The following is a 21637-nucleotide window of genomic DNA, read 5'->3' on the forward strand; positions in this document are numbered from 1 at the left end:
GATTCCTCAGTCCTCAAAGATTCCCGTGTCCTCAGTGATTCCCGTGTCCTCAGTGATTCCCGAGTCCTCAGGGATTCCCGAGTCCTCAATGATTCCTCAGTCCTCAGAGATTCCCGTGTCCTCAGAGATTCCCGAGTCCTCAGAGATTCCCGAGTCCTCAGTGATTCCCAAGTCCTCAGAGATTCCCGAGTCATCAGAGATTTCTCAGTCGTCAGTGATTCCCGAGTCCTCAGAGATTCCCGAGTCCTCAGAGATTCCCGAGTCCTCAGAGATTCCCGAGTCCTCAGAGATTCCCAAGTCCTCAGAGATTCCCAAGTCCTCAGAGATTCCTCAGTCGTCAGTGAGTCCTCAGTCGTCAGGGATTCCTGAGTCCTCAGAGATTCCCGAGTCCTCAGTGATTCCCGAGTCCTCTGTGATTCCCGAGTCCTCTGTGATTCCCGAGTCCCCAGTGATTCCCGAGTCCCCAGTGATTCCCGAGTCCTCAGAGATTCCCAAGTCCTCAGAGATTCCCAAGTCCTCAGAGATTCCCGAGTCCTCAGTGATTCCCGAGTCCTCTGTGATTCCCGAGTCCTCTGTGATTCCCGAGTCCCCAGTGATTCCCGAGTCCCCAGTGATTCCCGAGTCCTCAGAGATTCCCAAGTCCTCAGAGATTCCCAAGTCCTCAGAGATTCCCGAGTCCTCAGAGATTTCTCAGTCGTCAGTGATTCCTCAGTCCTCAGAGTTTCCCGAGTCCCAAGTGATTCCCGAGTCCTCAGAGATTCCCGAGTCCTCAGAGATTCCCGAGTCCTCAGAGATTCCCGAGTCCTCGATGATTACTGGATCAGGGCATCAGAGACGTACCTGGATAGTCTCCTGGTACCGGATGGTGGCCTTCAGCTGCTCCTCCAGGCGAGTGTAACGTTCTCCCCAAAGCTTGTTCAGACTGTTCCAGATGCCATAGATCTGCGGGGAGGATCAGACTGGATATCATGTATCTGATAAACTTCAGGTCTGTGACACAGAGAAAATCAAACACCAGCATAGCGGACTGAGAAGAGTCATCCTGGCTCTTTTGTCCTCATACAGACTCTGCTGTACCCTCCCCCTACAGACTCCTTTGTCATCCAAACCCTTCTCCTCTATACTCCTCTGTCCTCCTCCTCCAGAATCTTCTCCTCCTCCAAAATTCTCTGTTCTCCTCCAGACGACTCAGTCCCCCCATCTCTGGACTCTCTTGTTCTCCTCCAGACTACTCTGTTCTCCACCTCCTCCTCCTCTAGACTCCTTTGTCCTGCGTTTTCCTCCAGACTCTTCTATTCTCCTCCAGTCTCCTCTGCTCTCCTCTACCTTCTCCTCCTTCAGACTCCTCTGTTCTTCTCCAGACAACCCTGTCCTCCTCCACTTCCTCCTGTCCTCCAGCCCTAGACTCCTGTCATCCACATCCTCCAGACTCTTCTGTTATCCTCCAGACTCCACTTTCCTCTCCCCCTACAGATTCCTATGTCATCCTGCTCCAGAATCATTTGTTCTCCACCAGATGTTTCTGTCTTCTCTTCTCTTCCAGACTCTTCTGTTCTCCTCCAGACTACTCTGTTCTCCTCCACCTCCGGACTCCTCTATTCTCCTCCACCTCCTTCAGACTCCTCCACTCTTCTGTTCTCCTCCACCTCCTCCTCCAGACTCCCTATGTTTTTCTCCAGAATCCCCCGTCTTTCTCTACTTCCTCCAGAGTCCTCCAGCCCTAGACTACTCTGTCCACCACCCCGCAGACGCCTGTCATCCATCTTGTCCTCCACCTCCTTCTCACTCCGCTATCCTCTCCCCGTACAGACTCCTCTGTCCTCCAACCTTCTCCTCCAGACTCCTTCTGCAGACTCCTTTGTCCTCCCTTTTCCTCCAGACGTCTCTGTCCTCCCAACTCCTCCAGACTCCCCTGTCTGTTGTGGATTCTGTTTGTGGGCTCCCTCTGGTGGTTACTGCTGGTACTGGGTGACTTTGGTGGGTTGCGGCCTTTGGTTTCCACCTGTCCATCAGTGGCTGGGTGTTTCCTATTTTACCTGGCCTTTCTGTAATTTCACCGTCAATACATGTGGGGGGCAACTATATCTTTTGGGGTTCATTCCGCTGGAGGCAAGTGAGGTCTTTATTTTCTCTGCAGTGCTAGTTAGCTCTTAGGCTGGTGCGTGGCGTCTAGAACCAACGTAGGCACGCTCCCTGGCTATCTCTAGTTGAGTTTGTCAGGCGTAGGGCAGCGGTCAGCCCAGGTTCCATCACCCTAGAGCTCATCCGTAATTTATTTGTACTTTGCTTGTCCTGTGCTATCCCTAGCCATTGGGATTCATGACAGTATAGCCGGCCCACAAAGTGTTAATTGTTTGGGCTGAAGCAGGAGAAAGAGAAGTGTTTAAGGGAAATTTTTTTTTTTTTTTTCCCTTCAGAGTTTTGCTGCCTAGCCCTTAATTGCTGTCTAGCTGCTTCTTACCTCCTCTTAACCCTTGAATGTCTCTGATCTTAGCTGTTTAACATGGATGTCCAGAGTTTGGCTTCCAGCCTGAGTAATCTCGCGGCAAAAGTTCAAAACATACAGGATTTTGTTGTTCACACTTCCATGTCTGAACCTAGAATTCCTATTCCAGAGTTCTTTTCTGGAGATAGATCTACCTTCCTGAATTTCAGGAACAATTGTAAATTGTTTCTTTCTTTGAAATCTCGCTCCTCTGGAGACCCTGCTCAACAGGTCAAGATTGTAATATCTTTCCTGCGGGGCGACCCTCAGAGTTGGGCATTTGCATTGGCACCAGGGGATCCTGCATTGCTCAGTGTGGATGCGTTTTTTCTGGCATTGGGATTGCTCTATGAGGAACCTAACCTGGAGATTCAGGCTGAAAAGGCTTTATTAGCCCTCTCTCAGGGGCATGATGAAGCGGAGATATATTGTCAGAAGTTTCGGAAATGGTCGGTGCTTACTCAGTGGAATGAGTGCGCCCTGGCTGCAAACTTCAGAAATGGTCTTTCCGAGGCCATTAAGGATATTATGGTGGGGTTCCCTGCGCCTACAGGTCTGAATGAGTCTATGGCTATGGCCATTCAGATTGATCGGCGTTTACGGGAGCGCAAACCCGTGCACCACTTGGCGGTGTCTTCTGAACAGGCACCTGAGACTATGCAATGTGATAGAATTCAGTCCAGAAGTGAACGGCAAAATTATAGGCGGAAAAATGGATTGTGTTTCTATTGTGGTGATTCAGCTCATGTTATATCAGCATGCTCTAAACGCACAAAAAGGGTTGATAAATCTTTTGCCATTGGTACTCTGCAGCCTAAGTTCATTTTGTCTGTGACTCTGATTTTTTCACTGTCTTCCATTTCCGTCGATGCCTATGTGGATTCGGGCGCTGCCCTGAGTCTTATGGATTGGTCATTTGCTAAACGCTGCGGTTTTAGTCTGGAACCTCTGGAAGTTCCTATTCCTCTGAAGGGAATTGACTCTACACCATTGGCTATGAATAAACCGCAGTATTGGACACAAGTGACCATGCGCATGACTCCCGTTCATCAGGAGGTGATTCGCTTCCTTGTACTTTATAATTTACATGATGTACTAGTGCTTGGTCTGCCATGGTTACAAACTCATAATCCTGTCCTGGACTGGAAAACAATGTCTGTGTTAAGCTGGGGATGTCAGGGGGTTCATGATGATGCACCTCCGATTTCAATCGCTTCATCTACTCCTTCTGAGGTCCCTGCGTTTTTGTCTGACTATCGGGATGTTTTTGAGGAGCCTAAGCTCAATTCGCTCCCTCCGCATAGAGATTGTGACTGTGCTATAGAATTGATTCCTGGCAGTAAGTTCCCTAAGGGTCGTTTATTTAATCTGTCACTGCCAGAGCATACTGCTATGCGGAATTATATTAAGGAGTCCTTGGAAAAGGGACATATTCGTCCATCTTCGTCCCCTCTGGGAGCAGGTTTTTTTTTCGTGGCAAAAAAAGATGGTTCCCTGAGGCCTTGTATAGATTATCGCCTTCTGAATAAGATTACAGTCAAGTATCAGTATCCATTGCCATTATTGACTGATTTGTTTGCTCGCATTAAGGGGGCTAGGTGGTTCACTAAGATAGATCTTCGCGGTGCGTATAATCTGGTGCGGATAAAACAGGGTGATGAGTGGAAAACCGCATTTAATACGCCTGAGGGCCATTTTGAGTATTTGGTAATGCCTTTTGGACTCTCCAATGCTCCGTCAGTCTTTCAGTCCTTTATGCACAATATTTTCCGTGAATATCTGGATAAGTTTATGATTGTGTATTTGGATGATATTTTGGTGTTTTCTGACGACTGGGAGTCTCATGTTCTACAGGTCAGGAAGGTGTTTCAGGTTCTGCGGGCCAATTCTCTGTTTGTGAAGGGCTCAAAGTGTCTCTTCGGAGTCCAGAAGATTTCTTTTTTGGGGTACATTTTTTCTCCTTCTACTATTGAGATGGATCCCGTCAAGGTTCAGGCGATTTGTGACTGGACACAACCTACATCTGTTAAGAGCCTTCAGAAGTTCTTGGGGTTTGCTAATTTTTATCGTCGGTTCATTGCTAATTTTTCCAGTATTGTTAAACCTTTGACTGATTTGACTAAAAAGGGTGCTGATGTTGCTGATTGGTCTCCTGCGGCCGTGGAGGCCTTTCAGGAACTTAAGCGCCGGTTTTCTTCTGCTCCTGTGTTGTGTCAACCAGATGTTTCACTTCCTTTTCAGGTTGAGGTTGATGCTTCCGAGATTGGAGCGGGGGCGGTTTTGTCACAGAGAAGTTCTAATGGCTCGGTGATGAAGCCATGTGCATTCTTCTCTAGAAAATTCTCGCCCGCCGAGCGCAATTATGATGTGGGTAATCGGGAGCTTTTGGCCATGAAGTGGGCATTTGAGGAGTGGCGTCATTGGCTTGAGGGTGCTAAACATCGTGTGGTGGTCTTGACTGATCACAAGAATCTCATTTACCTTGAGTCTGCCAGGCGTTTGAATCCTAGACAGGCTCGTTGGTCGTTGTTTTTTTCTCGTTTCAATTTCGTGGTTTCATACCTGCCAGGTTCAAAGAATGTGAAGGCAGATGCTCTTTCCAGGAGTTTTGTGCCTGACTCTCCTGGAGACTCTGGGCCTACTGGTATCCTTAGGGATGGGGTAATATTGTCCACCGTATCCCCAGACTTGCGACGTGCATTGCAGGAGTTTCAGGTGGATAAACCGGATCGTTGTCCACCAGAAAGACTGTTTGTTCCGGATGATTGGACCAGTAGAGTCATCTCCGAGGTCCATTCTTCTGTGTTGGCTGGTCATCCTGGAATATTTGGTACTAGAGACTTGGTGGCCAGGTCTTTTTGGTGGCCTTCCTTGTCTAGGGATGTGCGTACCTTTGTGCAGTCTTGTGAAGTGTGTGCTCGAGCTAAGCCTTGCTGTTCTCGGGCCAGTGGGTTGTTGTTATCCTTGCCCATCCCGAAGAGGCCTTGGACGCACATTTCCATGGATTTTATTTCTGATCTCCCGGTTTCACAGAAAATGTCCGTTATCTGGGTTGTGTGTGACCGCTTTTCTAAGATGGTTCATTTGGTGCCCTTGCCTAAGTTGCCTTCCTCCTCTGAGTTGGTCCCTTTGTTTTTTCAGAACGTGGTTCGTTTGCATGGGATTCCGGAGAATATCGTTTCTGACAGGGGATCCCAGTTTGTGTCTAGATTTTGGCGGACGTTTTGTGCCAAGATGGGCATTGATTTGTCTTTCTCGTCTGCATTCCATCCTCAGACGAATGGCCAGACGGAGCGAACTAATCAGACCTTGGAAACTTATTTGAGGTGTTTTGTTTCTGCTGATCAAGATGACTGGGTTGCTTTTTTGCCACTGGCCGAATTTGCTCTTAATAATCGGGCTAGTTCGGCCACGTTGGTCTCTCCTTTTTTTTGTAATTCGGGGTTTCATCCTCGTTTTTCCTCTGGTCAGGTGGAGCCTTCGGATTGTCCTGGAGTGGACGTGGTGGTGGACAGGCTACATCAGATTTGGAATCAGGTGGTGGACAATTTGAAGTTATCTCAGGAGAAGACTCAGCAGTTTGCTAATCGCCGTCGCCGCGTGGGTCCCCGACTTCTTGTTGGGGATTTGGTGTGGTTGTCTTCTCGTTTTGTCCCTATGAAGGTCTCTTCTCCTAAGTTCAAGCCTCGGTTCATCGGTCCTTATAGGATCTCGGAGATTCTTAACCCTGTATCTTTTCGTTTGGATCTCCCAGCATCGTTTGCTATTCATAATGTGTTCCATCGGTCGTTGTTGCGGAGGTATGAGGTGCCCGTTGTTCCTTCGGTTGAGCCTCCTGCTCCGGTGCTGGTGGAGGGAGAATTGGAGTATGTTGTTGAGAAGATCTTGGATTCTCGTGTTTCCAGACGCAAACTCCAGTATTTGGTTAAGTGGAAGGGTTATGGTCAGGAGGATAATTCCTGGGTGGTCGCCTCCGATGTTCATGCGACTGATTTGGTCCGCGCCTTCCATAGAGCTCACCCTAATCACCCTGGGGGTTCTCGTGAGGGTTCGGTGACCCCTCCTCAAGGGGGGGGTACTGTTGTGGATTCTGTTTGTGGGCTCCCTCTGGTGGTTACTGCTGGTACTGGGTGACTTTGGTGGGTTGCGGCCTTTGGTTTCCACCTGTCCATCAGTGGCTGGGTGTTTCCTATTTTACCTGGCCTTTCTGTCATTTCCCTTGCCGGCTATCAATGTATTCAGATGTGCTCTGTTTGGTTCCTGCCTACCTGCTCCCAGATCTTTCAGGATAAGCTAAGTGCTGATTTTCAGTTGTTTGGTTTTTTTTGTCCAGCTTGCTTATTATGTCTCTATGCTAGCTGGTAGCTCTAGTGGACTGAGGTTCTCCCCATGTGCCATGAGTTGGCACATGGGTTCTTGTAATCTCAGGATGGTTTTTTTGATTAGGGTTTTTTGCTGACCGCTCAGTCCCCTTTTGTATCGTTCTGCTTTCTAGTTTACAGCGGGCCTCAATTTGCTAAAACTATATATATCATCTCTATGTGTGTGCCTTCCTCTCATTTCACCGTCAATACATGTGGGGGGCAACTATATCTTTTGGGGTTCATTCCGCTGGAGGCAAGTGAGGTCTTTATTTTCTCTGCAGTGCTAGTTAGCTCTTAGGCTGGTGCGTGGCGTCTAGAACCAACGTAGGCACGCTCCCTGGCTATCTCTAGTTGAGTTTGTCAGGCGTAGGGCAGCGGTCAGCCCAGGTTCCATCACCCTAGAGCTCGTCCGTAATTTATTTGTACTTTGCTTGTCCTGTGCTATCCCTAGCCATTGGGATTCATGACACCTGTCCTCCCTTCTCCTCCAGACTCCTGTCCTCCCTTTTCTTCCAGACGCCTCTGTCCTCCCATCTCCTCCAGACTCCTCTGTCCTCCCTTCTCCTCCAGTCCCCTGTGTCCTCCCATCTCCTCCAGACTCCTCTGTCCTCCTTTCTCCTCCAGACTCCTCTGTCCTCCCTTCTCCTCTGTCCTCCATTCTCCTCCAAACGCCTCTGTCCTCCCTTCTCCTCCAGGCTAGTGATGAGCTAATTTTGTTCAGAAAACGATCGCCAAACATAAATTCGGCACGATTATGGCACATTCGGATTCGTGATCGGAAACACGAGAAAAATTTTGTAAAATCGGAAAAAATCGGTACTGTCACGGATCCCTTACTCCGTGGTGTCACTAATTCGTCACGTGCCCGCTCTTAGAACGTAACTTTGGGTTGTGCCTGCAAGGATTAATCTATATCCCCACTCTAAGTCCAGCATTCAACCTCTGTCCTATGCTGTACTGGGAGCATAAATTATACACCGACCCAGGCCACACAACCGCTCATACACGCTGCCACCACTCATCGAACACACGGGCGATGAGTCCCGGAAATTTTAATACTAATAATGTCTACCACTCATAAAGCTCACACACCTTAGGCTATGGGTACGTTAGAACATTCAAAGTATAACTTGTTAAACTTTTATAATTTAATACAAAAAGGTTCAGTGCTTACAGTAAGAAAAAGGTATAAAAATGTGATAATAAAAAGACATACAACTTATGCAAAACAGTATAAAATAACAGGAGAAAACGTACAGAAATCATCTAACTTGGTAGTTGCTTTCTGCTCCCTGAGGGTAGGATGAATGTAGATTTGATCACATCAGCTTGGCTGCCCCCATTATGTGAACACGATTCTAGGTATACAGGTCTAATTTATAGCTTTGGACTGGAGGTCAGATTTCTAGACCAGCCCCTCAGGTTAAAATCATAATTGCTTGTTTTTTGATTGGACCACGGCCACTGTTATGGTTCTCAATGGCAAGAGAACATAGCCCAGCAAACATAAGTACTAGCTCTTGGAAGATGGAAACTAAACTGACCATGAACTAAACCTGCCGCACAACTAACAGTAGCCAGGTAGCGTTGCCTACGTTTTTTATCCCTAGACGCCCAGCGCCGGCCGGAGGACTAACTAATCCTGGCAGAGGAAAATATAGTCCTGGCTCACCTCTAGAGAAATTTCCCCGATAGGCAGACAGAGGCCCCCACATATATTGGCGGTGATTTTAGATGAAATGACAAACGTAGTATGAAAATAGGTTTAGCAAAATTGAGGTCCGCTTACTAGATAGCAGAAAGACAGAAAGGGCACTTTCATGGTCAGCTGAAAACCCTATCAAAATACCATCCTGAAATTACTTTAAGACTCTAGTATTAACTCATAACATCAGAGTGGCAATTTCAGATCACAAGAGCTTTCCAGACACAGAAACGAAACTACAGCTGTGAACTGGAACAAAATGCAAAAACAAACGAGGACAAAAGTCCAACTTATCTGGGAGTTGTCTAGCAGCAGGAACATGCACAGAAAGGCTTCTGATTACAATGTTGACTGGCATGGAAGTGACAGAGGAGCAAGGTTAAATAGCGACTCCCACATCCTGATGGGAACAGGTGAACAGAGGGGATGATGCACACCAGTTCAATTCCACCAGTGGCCACCGGGGGAGCCCAAAATCCAATTTCACAACAGTACCCCCCCCTCAAGGAGGGGGCACCGAACCCTCACCAGAACCACCAGGGCGATCAGGATGAGCCCTATGAAAGGCACGGACCAGATCGGAGGCGTGAACATCAGAGGCAGTCACCCAAGAATTATCCTCCTGACCGTATCCCTTCCATTTGACCAGATACTGGAGTTTCCGTCTGGAAACACGGGAGTCCAAGATCTTTTCCACAACGTACTCCAACTCGCCCTCAACCAACACCGGAGCAGGAGGCTCAACGGAAGGCACAACCGGTACCTCATACCTGCGCAACAATGACCGATGAAAAACATTATGAATAGAAAAAGATGCAGGGAGGTCCAAACGGAAGGACACAGGGTTAAGAATCTCCAATATCTTGTACGGGCCGATGAACCGAGGCTTAAACTTAGGAGAAGAAACCCTCATAGGGACAAAACGAGAAGACAACCACACCAAGTCCCCAACACAAAGCCGAGGACCAACCCGACGCCGGCGGTTGGCAAAAAGCTGAGTCTTCTCCTGGGACAACTTCAAATTGTCCACTACCTGCCCCCAAATCTGATGCAACCTCTCCACCACAGCATCCACTCCAGGACAATCCGAAGATTCCACCTGACCAGAAGAAAATCGAGGATGAAACCCCGAATTACAGAAAAAAGGAGACACCAAGGTGGCAGAGCTGGCCCGATTATTGAGGGCAAACTCCGCTAAAGGCAAAAAAGCAACCCAATCATCCTGATCTGCAGACACAAAACACCTCAAATATGTCTCCAAGGTCTGATTCGTCCGCTCGGTCTGGCCATTAGTCTGAGGATGGAAAGCAGACGAGAAAGACAAATCTATGCCCATCCTAGCACAGAATGCTCGCCAAAATCTAGACACGAATTGGGTTCCTCTGTCAGAAACGATATTCTCCGGAATACCATGCAAACGGACCACATTTTGAAAAAACAGAGGAACCAACTCGGAAGAAGAAGGCAACTTAGGCAGGGGAACCAAATGGACCATCTTAGAGAAACGGTCACACACCACCCAGATGACAGACATCTTCTGAGAAACAGGAAGATCCGAAATAAAATCCATCGAGATGTGCGTCCAGGGCCTCTTCGGGATAGGCAAGGGCAACAACAATCCACTAGCCCGAGAACAACAAGGCTTGGCCCGAGCACAAACGTCACAAGACTGCACAAAGCCTCGCACATCTCGAGACAGGGAAGGCCACCAGAAGGACCTTGCCACCAAATCCCTGGTACCAAAGATTCCAGGATGACCTGTCAACGCAGAAGAATGAACCTCAGAAATGACTTTACTGGTCCAATCATCAGTAACAAACAGTCTACCAGGTGGGCAACGATCAGGTCTATCCGCCTGAAACTCCTGCAAGGCCCGCCGCAGGTCTGGAAAAACGGCAGACAATATCACTCCATCCTTAAGGATACCTGTAGGTTCAGAGTTACCAGGGGAGTCAGGCTCAAAACTCCTAGAAAGGGCATCCGCCTTAACATTCTTAGAACCCGGCAGGTAGGACACCACAAAATTAAACCGAGAGAAAAACAACGACCAGCGCGCCTGTCTAGGATTCAGGCGTCTGGCGGACTCAAGATAAATTAGATTTTTGTGGTCAGTCAATACCACCACCTGATGTCTAGCCCCCTCAAGCCAATGACGCCACTCCTCAAAAGCCCACTTCATGGCCAAAAGCTCCCGATTCCCAACATCATAATTCCGCTCGGCGGGCGAAAATTTACGCGAGAAAAAGGCACAAGGTCTCATCACGGAACAATCGGAACTTCTCTGCGACAAAACTGCCCCAGCTCCGATTTCAGAAGCGTCGACCTCAACCTGAAAAGGAAGAGCAACATCAGGCTGACGCAACACAGGGGCGGAAGAAAAGCGGCGCTTAAGCTCCCGAAAGGCCTCCACAGCAGCAGGGGACCAATCAGCAACATCAGCACCCTTCTTAGTCAAATCAGTCAATGGTTTAACAACATCAGAAAAACCAGCAATAAATCGACGATAAAAGTTAGCAAAGCCCAAAAATTTCTGAAGACTCTTAAGAGAAGAGGGTTGCGTCCAATCACAAATAGCCTGAACCTTGACAGGATCCATCTCGATGGAAGAGGGGGAAAAAATATATCCCAAAAAGGAAATCTTTTGAACCCCAAAAACGCACTTAGAACCCTTCACACACAAGGAATTAGACCGCAAAACCTGAAAAACCCTCCTGACCTGCTGGACATGAGAGTCCCAGTCATCCGAAAAAATCAAAATATCATCCAGATACACAATCATAAATTTATCCAAATAATCACGGAAAATGTCATGCATAAAGGACTGAAAGACTGAAGGGGAATTTGAAAGACCAAAAGGCATCACCAAATACTCAAAGTGGCCCTCGGGCGTATTAAATGCGGTCTTCCACTCATCCCCCTGCTTAATTCGCACCAAATTATACGCCCCACGGAGATCTATCTTAGAGAACCACTTGGCCCCCTTTATGCGAGCAAACAAATCAGTCAGCAGTGGCAACGGATATTGATATTTAACCGTGATTTTATTCAAAAGCCGATAATCAATACACGGTCTCAAAGAGCCATCTTTCTTAGCCACAAAGAAAAAACCGGCTCCTAAGGGAGATGACGAAGGACGAATATGTCCCTTTTCCAAGGACTCCTTTATATATTCTCGCATAGCAGCATGTTCAGGCACAGACAGATTAAATAAACGACCCTTAGGGTATTTACTACCCGGAATCAAATCTATGGCACAATCGCACTCCCGGTGCGGAGGTAATGAACCAAGCTTAGGTTCTTCAAAAACGTCACGATATTCAGTCAAGAATTCAGGAATCTCAGAGGGAATAGATGATGAAATGGAAACCACAGGTACGTCCCCATGCGTCCCCTTACATCCCCAGCTTAACACAGACATAGCTTTCCAGTCAAGGACTGGGTTATGAGATTGCAGCCATGGCAATCCAAGCACCAACACATCATGTAGGTTATACAGCACAAGAAAGCGAATAATCTCCTGATGATCCGGATTAATCCGCATAGTTACTTGTGTCCAGTATTGTGGTTTATTACTAGCCAATGGGGTGGAGTCAATCCCCTTCAGGGGTATAGGAGTTTCAAGAGGCTCCAAATCATACCCACAGCGTTTGGCAAAGGACCAATCCATAAGACTCAAAGCGGCGCCAGAGTCGACATAGGCATCCGCGGTAATAGATGATAAAGAACAAATCAGGGTCACAGATAGAATAAACTTAGACTGTAAAGTGCCAATTGAAACAGACTTATCAAGCTTTTTAGTACGCTTAGAGCATGCTGATATAACATGAGTTGAATCACCGCAATAGAAGCACAACCCATTTTTTCGTCTTAAATTCTGCCGTTCACTTCTGGACAGAATTCTATCACATTGCATATTCTCTGGCGTCTTCTCAGTAGACACCGCCAAATGGTGCACAGGTTTGCGCTCCCGCAGACGCCTATCGATCTGGATAGCCATTGTCATGGACTCATTCAGACCCGTAGGCACAGGGAACCCCACCATAACATCCTTAATGGCATCAGAGAGACCCTCTCTGAAATTCGCCGCCAGGGCGCACTCATTCCACTGAGTAAGCACAGCCCATTTACGGAATTTCTGGCAGTATATTTCAGCTTCGTCTTGCCCCTGAGATAGGGACATCAAGGCCTTTTCCGCCTGAAGCTCTAACTGAGGTTCCTCATAAAGCAACCCCAAGGCCAGAAAAAACGCATCCACATTGAGCAACGCAGGATCCCCTGGAGCCAATGCAAAAGCCCAATCCTGAGGGTCGCCCCGGAGCAAGGAAATCACAATCCTGACCTGCTGAGCAGGATCTCCAGCAGAACGAGATTTCAGGGACAAAAACAACTTGCAATTATTTTTGAAATTTTGAAAGCAAGATCTATTCCCCGAGAAAAATTCAGGCAAAGGAATTCTAGGTTCAGATATAGGAACATGAACAACAAAATCTTGTAAATTTTGAACTTTCGTGGTGAGATTATTCAAACCTGCAGCTAAACTCTGAATATCCATTTTAAACAGGTGAACACAGAGCCATTCCAGGATTAGAAGGAGAGAGAGAGAGAGAAAGGCTGCAATATAGGCAGACTTGCAAGAGATTCAATTACAAGCACACTCAGAACTGAAGGGGAGGGAAAAAAAAAAAAAAAAAAAAATCTTCAGCAGACTTCTCTTTTCTCTCCTTTCTCTGTCAATTAATTTAACCCTTTTTGGGCCGGTCAAACTGTTATGGTTCTCAATGGCAAGAGAACATAGCCCAGCAAACATAAGTACTAGCTCTTGGAAGATGGAAACTAAACTGACCATGAACTAAACCTGCCGCACAACTAACAGTAGCCGGGTAGCGTTGCCTACGTTTTTATCCCTAGACGCCCAGCGCCGGCCGGAGGACTAACTAATCCTGGCAGAGGAAAATATAGTCCTGGCTCACCTCTAGAGAAATTTCCCCGATAGGCAGACAGAGGCCCCCACATATATTGGCGGTGATTTTAGATGAAATGACAAACGTAGTATGAAAATAGGTTTAGCAAAATTGAGGTCCGCTTACTAGATAGCAGAAAGACAGAAAGGGCACTTTCATGGTCAGCTGAAAACCCTATCAAAATACCATCCTGAAATTACTTTAAGACTCTAGTATTAACTCATAACATCAGAGTGGCAATTTCAGATCACAAGAGCTTTCCAGACACAGAAACGAAACTACAGCTGTGAACTGGAACAAAATGCAAAAAACAAACGAGGACAAAAGTCCAACTTATCTGGGAGTTGTCTAGCAGCAGGAACATGCACAGAAAGGCTTCTGATTACAATGTTGACCGGCATGGAAGTGACAGAGGAGCAAGGTTAAATAGCGACTCCCACATCCTGATGGGAACAGGTGAACAGAGGGGATGATGCACACCAGTTCAATTCCACCAGTGGCCACCGGGGGAGCCCAAAATCCAATTTCACAACAGGCCACGCTACCAATGAATATATTATTTTCTCTTGAGATCCTTTGTGTAACAGCTCTCCCAGAGATACTATTGCCGAAATTCACATCTCTGTTCCAAGAGCTAGGAGGTGTCAAATGTTCCCGTTCTTCTTTGGTCCTAGCTAGACACCCTGGTGAGATTGGCGAGACAGAAGTCTGCTGTCTCAGAAAAATACATATTACACCTGGGCGTTAATATGGGCACGGCGTTCTTGTAAGCATAGCACAGCACAGCAGTCTTTTTTTCATAACTTTATGTAGGCACATTGCGGCTAGCCAATCAGGGAGCAGGAAACACCCACAATGTACTGACACAACGGCTTGTGTCATTGGCTGCTGAAGTCACATGTCCCTCTCCACATAAAGAGCGGACATCTTGTTTTAGTGCCATTTTGACACTGATACAGAGAGGCTGCTGCTGACACTGACACTGTAAGATTTTAGATTTTAGCTAGTTAGTTAGGCGGTTGTATCAGTCAGATTTTGTAGCTAGCTAGTGTCCAGTGTGGCTGTGAAATTCACCTTTCATCATTTTTTTTTGGCCATTACTGAGGTCCACAGACAAAGCCAGCAGGGCACATGTCCTACAAGTGTGTTGTGCTTCTATTGTGCTCCATACACCAGTATAGCATTTTAAATTATATTATTGCACTAGCTAAATGTGAAACAGCCTGCTGTATCCCACCCTGTCATTTAGTGCTGTGGCGATATGAACCAGTCTGCAGACCTAAGGCACATTAAAAAATATATATATAATTTTTCAGTTGCAAAAAGTTAGACAGCCCGCCGTATGACACTTTGTCATTTTGTTGGGTTGAAATTAAGCTGTAGAGGCCTGATCCAGAGGCCACAAACAAATTCTTCTCTTCCTAGGTTCATATGGTATGGGACCTGACTTTCAAATAGTCTGTAGCATATCTTCATTGTCATACAGGCCTCATCCACACTCAAACAATTCTTTTTTCTGTGACTAACACGATTCAGCACGCCATATTTCACCTTGGAATTTACTGTCGCTGAAATTCAGCTTTTTGCAGAAATGGTGCAAAGTTTAACCCCTTTCTGCCATTGGATGGAATAGTATGTCCGATGACAGAACCCCCGCATTGATGCGGGCTCTGTTTTGAACATCTGACATGTGCCTGCAATAGGCGTGGGCAGCGTGGGCAGAATTGCGATCCGCCCGCGCCTATTAACTGCTGACCCCCGTCACGTGATCGTGGGTCATCGGTGTGTCGGTATGACAACCAGAGGTCTCCTGCAGACCTCTATGGTTGTTGATGGCAGATTGCTATGAGCGCCACCCTGTGGTCGGGACTCATAGCAATGCTGTAATTCAGCTACATAGAGGCGATCTCAGCATCGCCTCTATGTAGCAGTGGCGATTGAGTTATGGCAGCTTCTAGCCTCCCATAGAGACCATTGAAGCATGGCAAAAGTAAAAAAAAATGTTTTTAAAAATATGAAAAAAATGAAAAAAAAAATATAAAAGTTCAAATCACCCCCCCCCCCATTCAAAATAAAAGAATAAATAAAAATCAAACCTGCACATATTTGGTATCGCCGAGTTCAGAATCACCCGATCTATCAATAGAAAAAAAATGAACCTGATCGCTAAACGGCGTAGCGAGAAAAAAATTCAAAACGCCAGAAATAAGTTTTTTTGGTTGCTGCAAAATTGCATTAAAATGCAATAAAGGGCGATCAAAAGAACGTATCTGCCCCAATATGGTATCATTAAAAACACCATCTTAGCATGGAAAAAGTAAGTCTCCACTCAACCCGAGATCACAAAAAATTGAGACGCTACGGATCTTGGAAAATTGCGCAATTTTTTTTTATTAGCAAAGTTTGGAATTTTTTTTAGCACTTAGATAAAAAGGAACCTAGACATGTTTGATGTCTATGAACTCATAAAGACCTGGAGAATCATAATGGCAGGTCAGTTTTAGCATTTAGTGAACCTAGTAAAAAAGCAAAACAAGTGTGGGGTTGCACTTTTTTTGCAATTTCACAGCAGATGGAATTTTTTTCCTGTTTTATAGTACACGACATGGTAAAACCAATGGTGTCTTTCAAAAGTACAATTTGTCCTGTAAACAATAAGCTGTGACATGGCCATATTGACAGAAAAATTAAAAAGTTATGGCTCTGGGAAGGAGGGGAGCGAAAAACGAAAAACCGAAAAAAGCTCCGGGGGTTAAGGGGTTAAAATCTAATTTTTGGTTGTTAATACTTTGCTCCTACCACACTATCTGAGCAACATGACTGGGAAAAAGCGAGGCTGTGGTGGAAGGGGAATTTGGTGTTCAAGGTGTAGGGGTAGGTGGTAATGTTTGTGAACCAACAACGTCAAGTCCTTTACAAAGACAACTAACAACTTCTGTTACTGGATGAGCTACTCCACTACCTTTCTTTGGCAGATGCACAGCGGTAGGCCTTGTTGATGAGACCCAGAAAGAGCATGTACTCGAGTGTATGGCAAGCGCAGCTTCAAGTGGCCTCTCCCCCTCTTCCTCCACCTCAACATCACACCCAGTACAGTCCACAGAGGTGGCACCCAAATTCCCCTTGCATCCTCCCCGCAGCCCAAGTCTACAACCGTACAACTGACTGTATGGAACCACAGATGAGTGAGTCTGAAGAGCTGTTCACACATTCTGTGCCATGGTCATCAGAAGTGTACTCAAAAGTTTCACACAGTCAAGGAGGAAATCTGCACTGATGACCAAAACTTTTTTAGCTTGGATCCAGGGCAGGATAAAGTAGGGTGCGAGCAGCATCCTGACCCTCGTCATCAGACGTTAAACCCTGGGGGAGAGGTGATTCTTATGTGACTCAGATATCTGAGGCTCATGCGGACTGTACTGTGCTGTCAGGGCAAGAGGAGGAGGAGGGTGACTCCAAGGGCGAGGAATGTGATAACATAGAGGATGATGATGAGGCGTTAGATCTCAGTGGGTGTGAACATAGATGCACACAGCTGAGTAGGTCATCTGAGAAGGAAGACGAGGAGGTTACGTTGCGCCGTCCGTCGCAGACACGTAGTGATGCAGTCACGATGAGCGATGCATGCTCGGCCACAACTGTGGCTGTGACCAGCAGCATCCATGGATCTGCAGCTCGCAAGGGTGATGAGATGCCTAGCCTGGGCCTTTTTAGACACTGCAAAGGATGAGCCAACTCACGTAATCTGACAACTTTGCAAAAAAACTCAGTCGAGGTAAAAAGTGCAATAATTTGACTACTACGTGTATGAACCTTCACATGCGCAATCAACATGCTTTACTCTGGGAATCCCACTGCCCTAAAATGCAGAAAAGCGGGCATCAACCACCATCAGCCGCCCATCAATCGCATCTGCTGCTTCTTCCTCCTCCTCTGTTACCGTGACAACTATTGAGATACAGGTCTTCATCCGCAGAACCTTGGGTTCTTTACCCGCTCCAGTCACGCTGACTGAGAGCCAGCTGTAACGGAAGTGGACATGCCTGCTGTTTTTGAACGATCTCAGAGAACAAGCACACCACAACCTTCTCAGGCCACCGTAATATCTCTGCCTGCATCTCTCTCATGGTCCAGCAGTTTGTCTGGTTCACCCTACTCCACCCTCTCTCAGCACTGCAGCCAGCCCATGGTTCCGCAGTTGTGGTCAAAGAAAAGATTGATTCCTCCTACGCATGACAAAGTTAAGAGCCTGACCTCCACCATCTTCAATATGCCACGGAAATGATGCCTTTCCGTCTGGTAGATACAGATGGTTTCTGAAAGCTGATGGCTGTAACCATTACTTTTCTAAGAAAGCTGTGCCTACGCGACACCAGCATGTCGCAGACAACATCACCAGTTCCTTGACTAAATCTCTGTCTGCCAAGGTGCTTTTCACCACAGACACTTGGATGAGTAAGCATGGCCAAGGGCGTTACATTTTGCTGACTGGGCACTGGATGACTCCGGTGGATGTGGGGACAGATGCTGCTCCACAAGTCTTGGAATCCCCAAGGCTTGCAGGACAAACCTCTACATTTAACAGTTCCTCCACTGCTTCTGCCTCCTCTATCTCCTCAAGGGCCTCCACCTGCACCCTCAACCTCTGCCTTAATGAGACACGCATTCCAACAGTGCAGAGCGAACCCCCACCACCTCCATACTGCGCAGTCAGGGCTCACTGCAATCAGGCAGTATTAAAATTGATATGCCTTGGAGATCACAGTCATACACCTGAAGAGTTGTGGACAGCTCTCCAGGCTGAGTTTGATCAATGTCTGTCTCTGCTGAACCTGCATCCAGGGAAAGCTGTGTCCGATAATGGTGCCAACATGGTGGTGGCCCTACAGCGAGTCAAGCTCACACACGTGCCTTGCACTGCCCTGGCCTGGGTGAGCTGCTCCAGAAAGCACGTAAGCTGTGTGCTCATTTCCGCCATTCGCACCCCTCAGGTCATCGACTTGCATCAATGCAGAACTCTTTGTCCATGCCAGTTAACAGGTTGATATGCGATGTGACGACATGGTGGAATTCCACTCTGCACGTGTTGCAGCGACTGTGGCATCAGCAACGAACCCTGACGCAGTATGACATGTCGTATAGCCTGGACCAATGCAGTATGGACGTGGAGCATATCACATTTACAGAGTGGGCACAGATTAAGGACCTCTGTACCCTTCTGCACAGTTTCGAAATGGCTACTAGAATGGTTAGCGCTATTCCGGTCATCTATATACTGGAGCAGACATTGAATAGCCTGCGTGAGGAGATGGTGGTCCCAGAAGAAGAGGAGGAAGCAGAGGAGGCTGTGGAAGGGATAACATTGTCTTTAAGTTCCAGACTGTCGTCACACAGACGTGTACCAAAGGAGGGTGGATTACTGCGATCAAGGGGGGCTGGTGATAACAGACAAACTGTTATCGAAGGTGCAAGATCTGAGGAACAAATGGAGGAGGAAGAAGTATTGGGCGAGCAACTGTCAGAGGAAGAGGATAATCCTCCCCTCTCTGTTGTTCTGGGTTGGCAGGAGGGGACCGAGAAAACGAGCCTCATTGTTACCCAGCCACCAACACAGCATGGGCTCAGACCTCATTAGAGAGCTCGACATATGAGTGCCTTCTTGCTGCATTATCTGCAACATGATCCCCGTTGTTAGCACAACGCCGGATCCCTGCTCTGACAGGCAGGGCCTCCGGCGTGTCTCTTCACTCACCCGCGCTGCGGTTGATTCTCCTCTTTCTCATGCTCCGCATGCTTCCAGCAGAACTTCCAGCCGGGCCCCTAGCCATGTCCTGAGGGCACGCATGCACTCACGCCCTCTTAAAGGGCCAGCACATGCACTTGCTATTTCCTCCCCAGCCAATGGCTGTGTGGCAGTATGTATATATTGCTTCCTCCCCACTGGGGAGGTGCCTGAGCAACCTTCCTGTTTTGCAGTCTATGTTGTGTAAGGTTGCATACCAGTCCCTGCTGCACTCTGGTGCAAATCCTGCCTGCTGCACTCTGGTGCAAATCCTGCCTGCTGCACTCTGGTGCAAATCCTGCCTGCTGCACTCTAGGTGCAAATCCTGCCTGCTGCATTCTAGGTGCAAATCCTGCCTGCTGCACTCTGGTGCAAATCCTGCCTGCTGCACTCTGGTGCAAATCCTGCCTGCTGCACTCTGGTGCAAATCCTGCCTGCTGCACTCTGGTGCAAATCCTGCATGCTCCACTCTGGTGCAAATCCTGCATGCTCCACTCTGGTGCAAATCCTGCCTGCTGCACTCTGGTGCAGATTCTGTCTACTGCACACCCTGCCTGCTACAGTCTGATACAAACTCTGCCTGCTGCATTCTAAATCAAGCTCTGCCTGTTGCTCCCTCCAGTCTGCCCTCTGGGTCCATCTGCTGTGCGTCTGTCGGTCTGTCCTGGAGTGGCACCTGGCGTTCATCGGGAGCCCAGTCTAACCTCACCATCAGAGGCTCTAGTGAACAGTCTGGTGCTCGCTTAGTCATGCCCCCCCAGGGTCTCCACGGTCCGTCACACAGTGGTTCCACAAACCCCCATCTGTGACACCCGTACAGTAATGATTAGGAATACTGCTGACTACTGGGTTGCCACTCTGTTAGATCCACGTTATAAAACCAAATTTTGACAGATTCTTCCCGCCCTGGAAAGGGACCCACGAATGCTGGAGTATCGAAACACGCTTTTACGCAACCTTAAGAGAGCTTTTCCCCAAGACAGCAGTGAAGCACACAGTGTGCATCACAACTATAGACTTACAACCTCCGGCCCGTCAATTCGTCAACACCAAAACACTAGCAGCAGCAGCAGGGGTGGAAGTGGAAGAAGCAATTTCTGTGAGTCCTTTGATACTTTTGTTAGACAAACTCGCGCATCAACACAACAGAGTCCAAGTCTTACACGTGGTGAACGAATGGAGAGGATGGTGCAGGAGTATCTACAACTGAATATCAATACTATCAGGGAGGGTTTGGACCCTTTCACATTTTGGTCTTCCAAAATTGATGAGTGGCCTGAGCTCGCTTCTCACGCCTTGGAGGTTTTATCGTGCTCTGCAGCCAGCGCTCTCTCAGAACTTGTCTTCAGCGCTGCTGGTGGTGTCCTGACGGATAAGCGCAGCCGGCTGTCCCCTGAAAGTGTAGACCGCCTAACTTTCATCAAGATGAACAAGTCATGGATCTCCAAGGACTTTTGCACCCCAATCGCAGACTGTACAGACTAGGTGATATTGCATTTTTTAGTGTGCTGCATTAATGTCACGTAACTGCATTCTGTGATATCTTTAGTGTGGCTTCTGTGCCTGCTGCTGCTGATGTGAACATAAATTTGTGGAAATGTGAACAGTCATTATTGGTCTACATCTGCTGGGTTAGCTGTAGTGGAAGATGTGTCGGTCCCAATTATACTACAGTTATCTAATCTTGTGACAGTTATTCCACTTCTGTGGTGTCAGGCCCTCATTTCTTTACATGTGAACACTCCTGGTTGGGTGTCCATCTGCTCGGTTGGCTGTAGTGGAAGAACTGTCGGTCCCTATTATACTATTTCTACTGTGTTGAAAATGGTGTCACTTCTGTGGTGTCTGACACTAATTTTTGAAAGTGTGTAGACTCCTGGTTGGGTCTCCTTCATGCATGTTGCCTGTAGCAGTAGGCCTCCGAGACCATGAGGTTTCCACTTCCTTGTACTCAACTACCCGTGTTACTATCCTTACATTTTTCTGACAATGGTAGTCTACAAAACTGATATTTGTGCCACCTGAGTGTGGCTCAGCATGAAGGCAGATAGGTGCTGCATGTGGTGTCAGGGCTTCCGGCAATGGGGCCTACACCGATCCCTCACCCACCTCGTCTTAGTGTGACGTTCATTGGAAAGCTGTAAATGCTGTCACAGATCCCAATACCTCATGCCTGGCTGATTGCTGCAGTGCCATGCTACAATCTGTACTGTGGGTGAATTGAGGCCACTTTCCTGGTCTCTGCCTCTAATTTTATGTGTTTTGGTAGCATTTGGGGCCGTTATAAGGTGTTGTGCACGCTTTTGTTTTTGCCTCCCATTGAGATGAATGGCGTTCGGC

General features: G+C 47.5%; 1 protein-coding gene across 4 annotated transcripts in view; it reads right to left on the reverse strand.

Moving 5' to 3' along the window:
• The window catches only part of LOC143783170 (microtubule-actin cross-linking factor 1, isoforms 6/7-like), a 347588-nt gene that overhangs the window by 121666 nt on the left and 204285 nt on the right, over positions 1–21637 (reverse strand). For all 4 annotated transcript variants that reach the window (XM_077271554.1, XM_077271553.1, XM_077271555.1 and 1 more), the window contains one exon: positions 841–942. In XM_077271554.1, the coding sequence (XP_077127669.1) occupies positions 841–942 (102 nt within the window). The remainder of the gene's footprint in view (positions 1–840; positions 943–21637) is intronic.

The sequence above is a fragment of the Ranitomeya variabilis genome, chromosome 6 (assembly GCF_051348905.1).
Source record: "Ranitomeya variabilis isolate aRanVar5 chromosome 6, aRanVar5.hap1, whole genome shotgun sequence".
NCBI lineage: Eukaryota > Metazoa > Chordata > Amphibia > Anura > Dendrobatidae > Ranitomeya > Ranitomeya variabilis.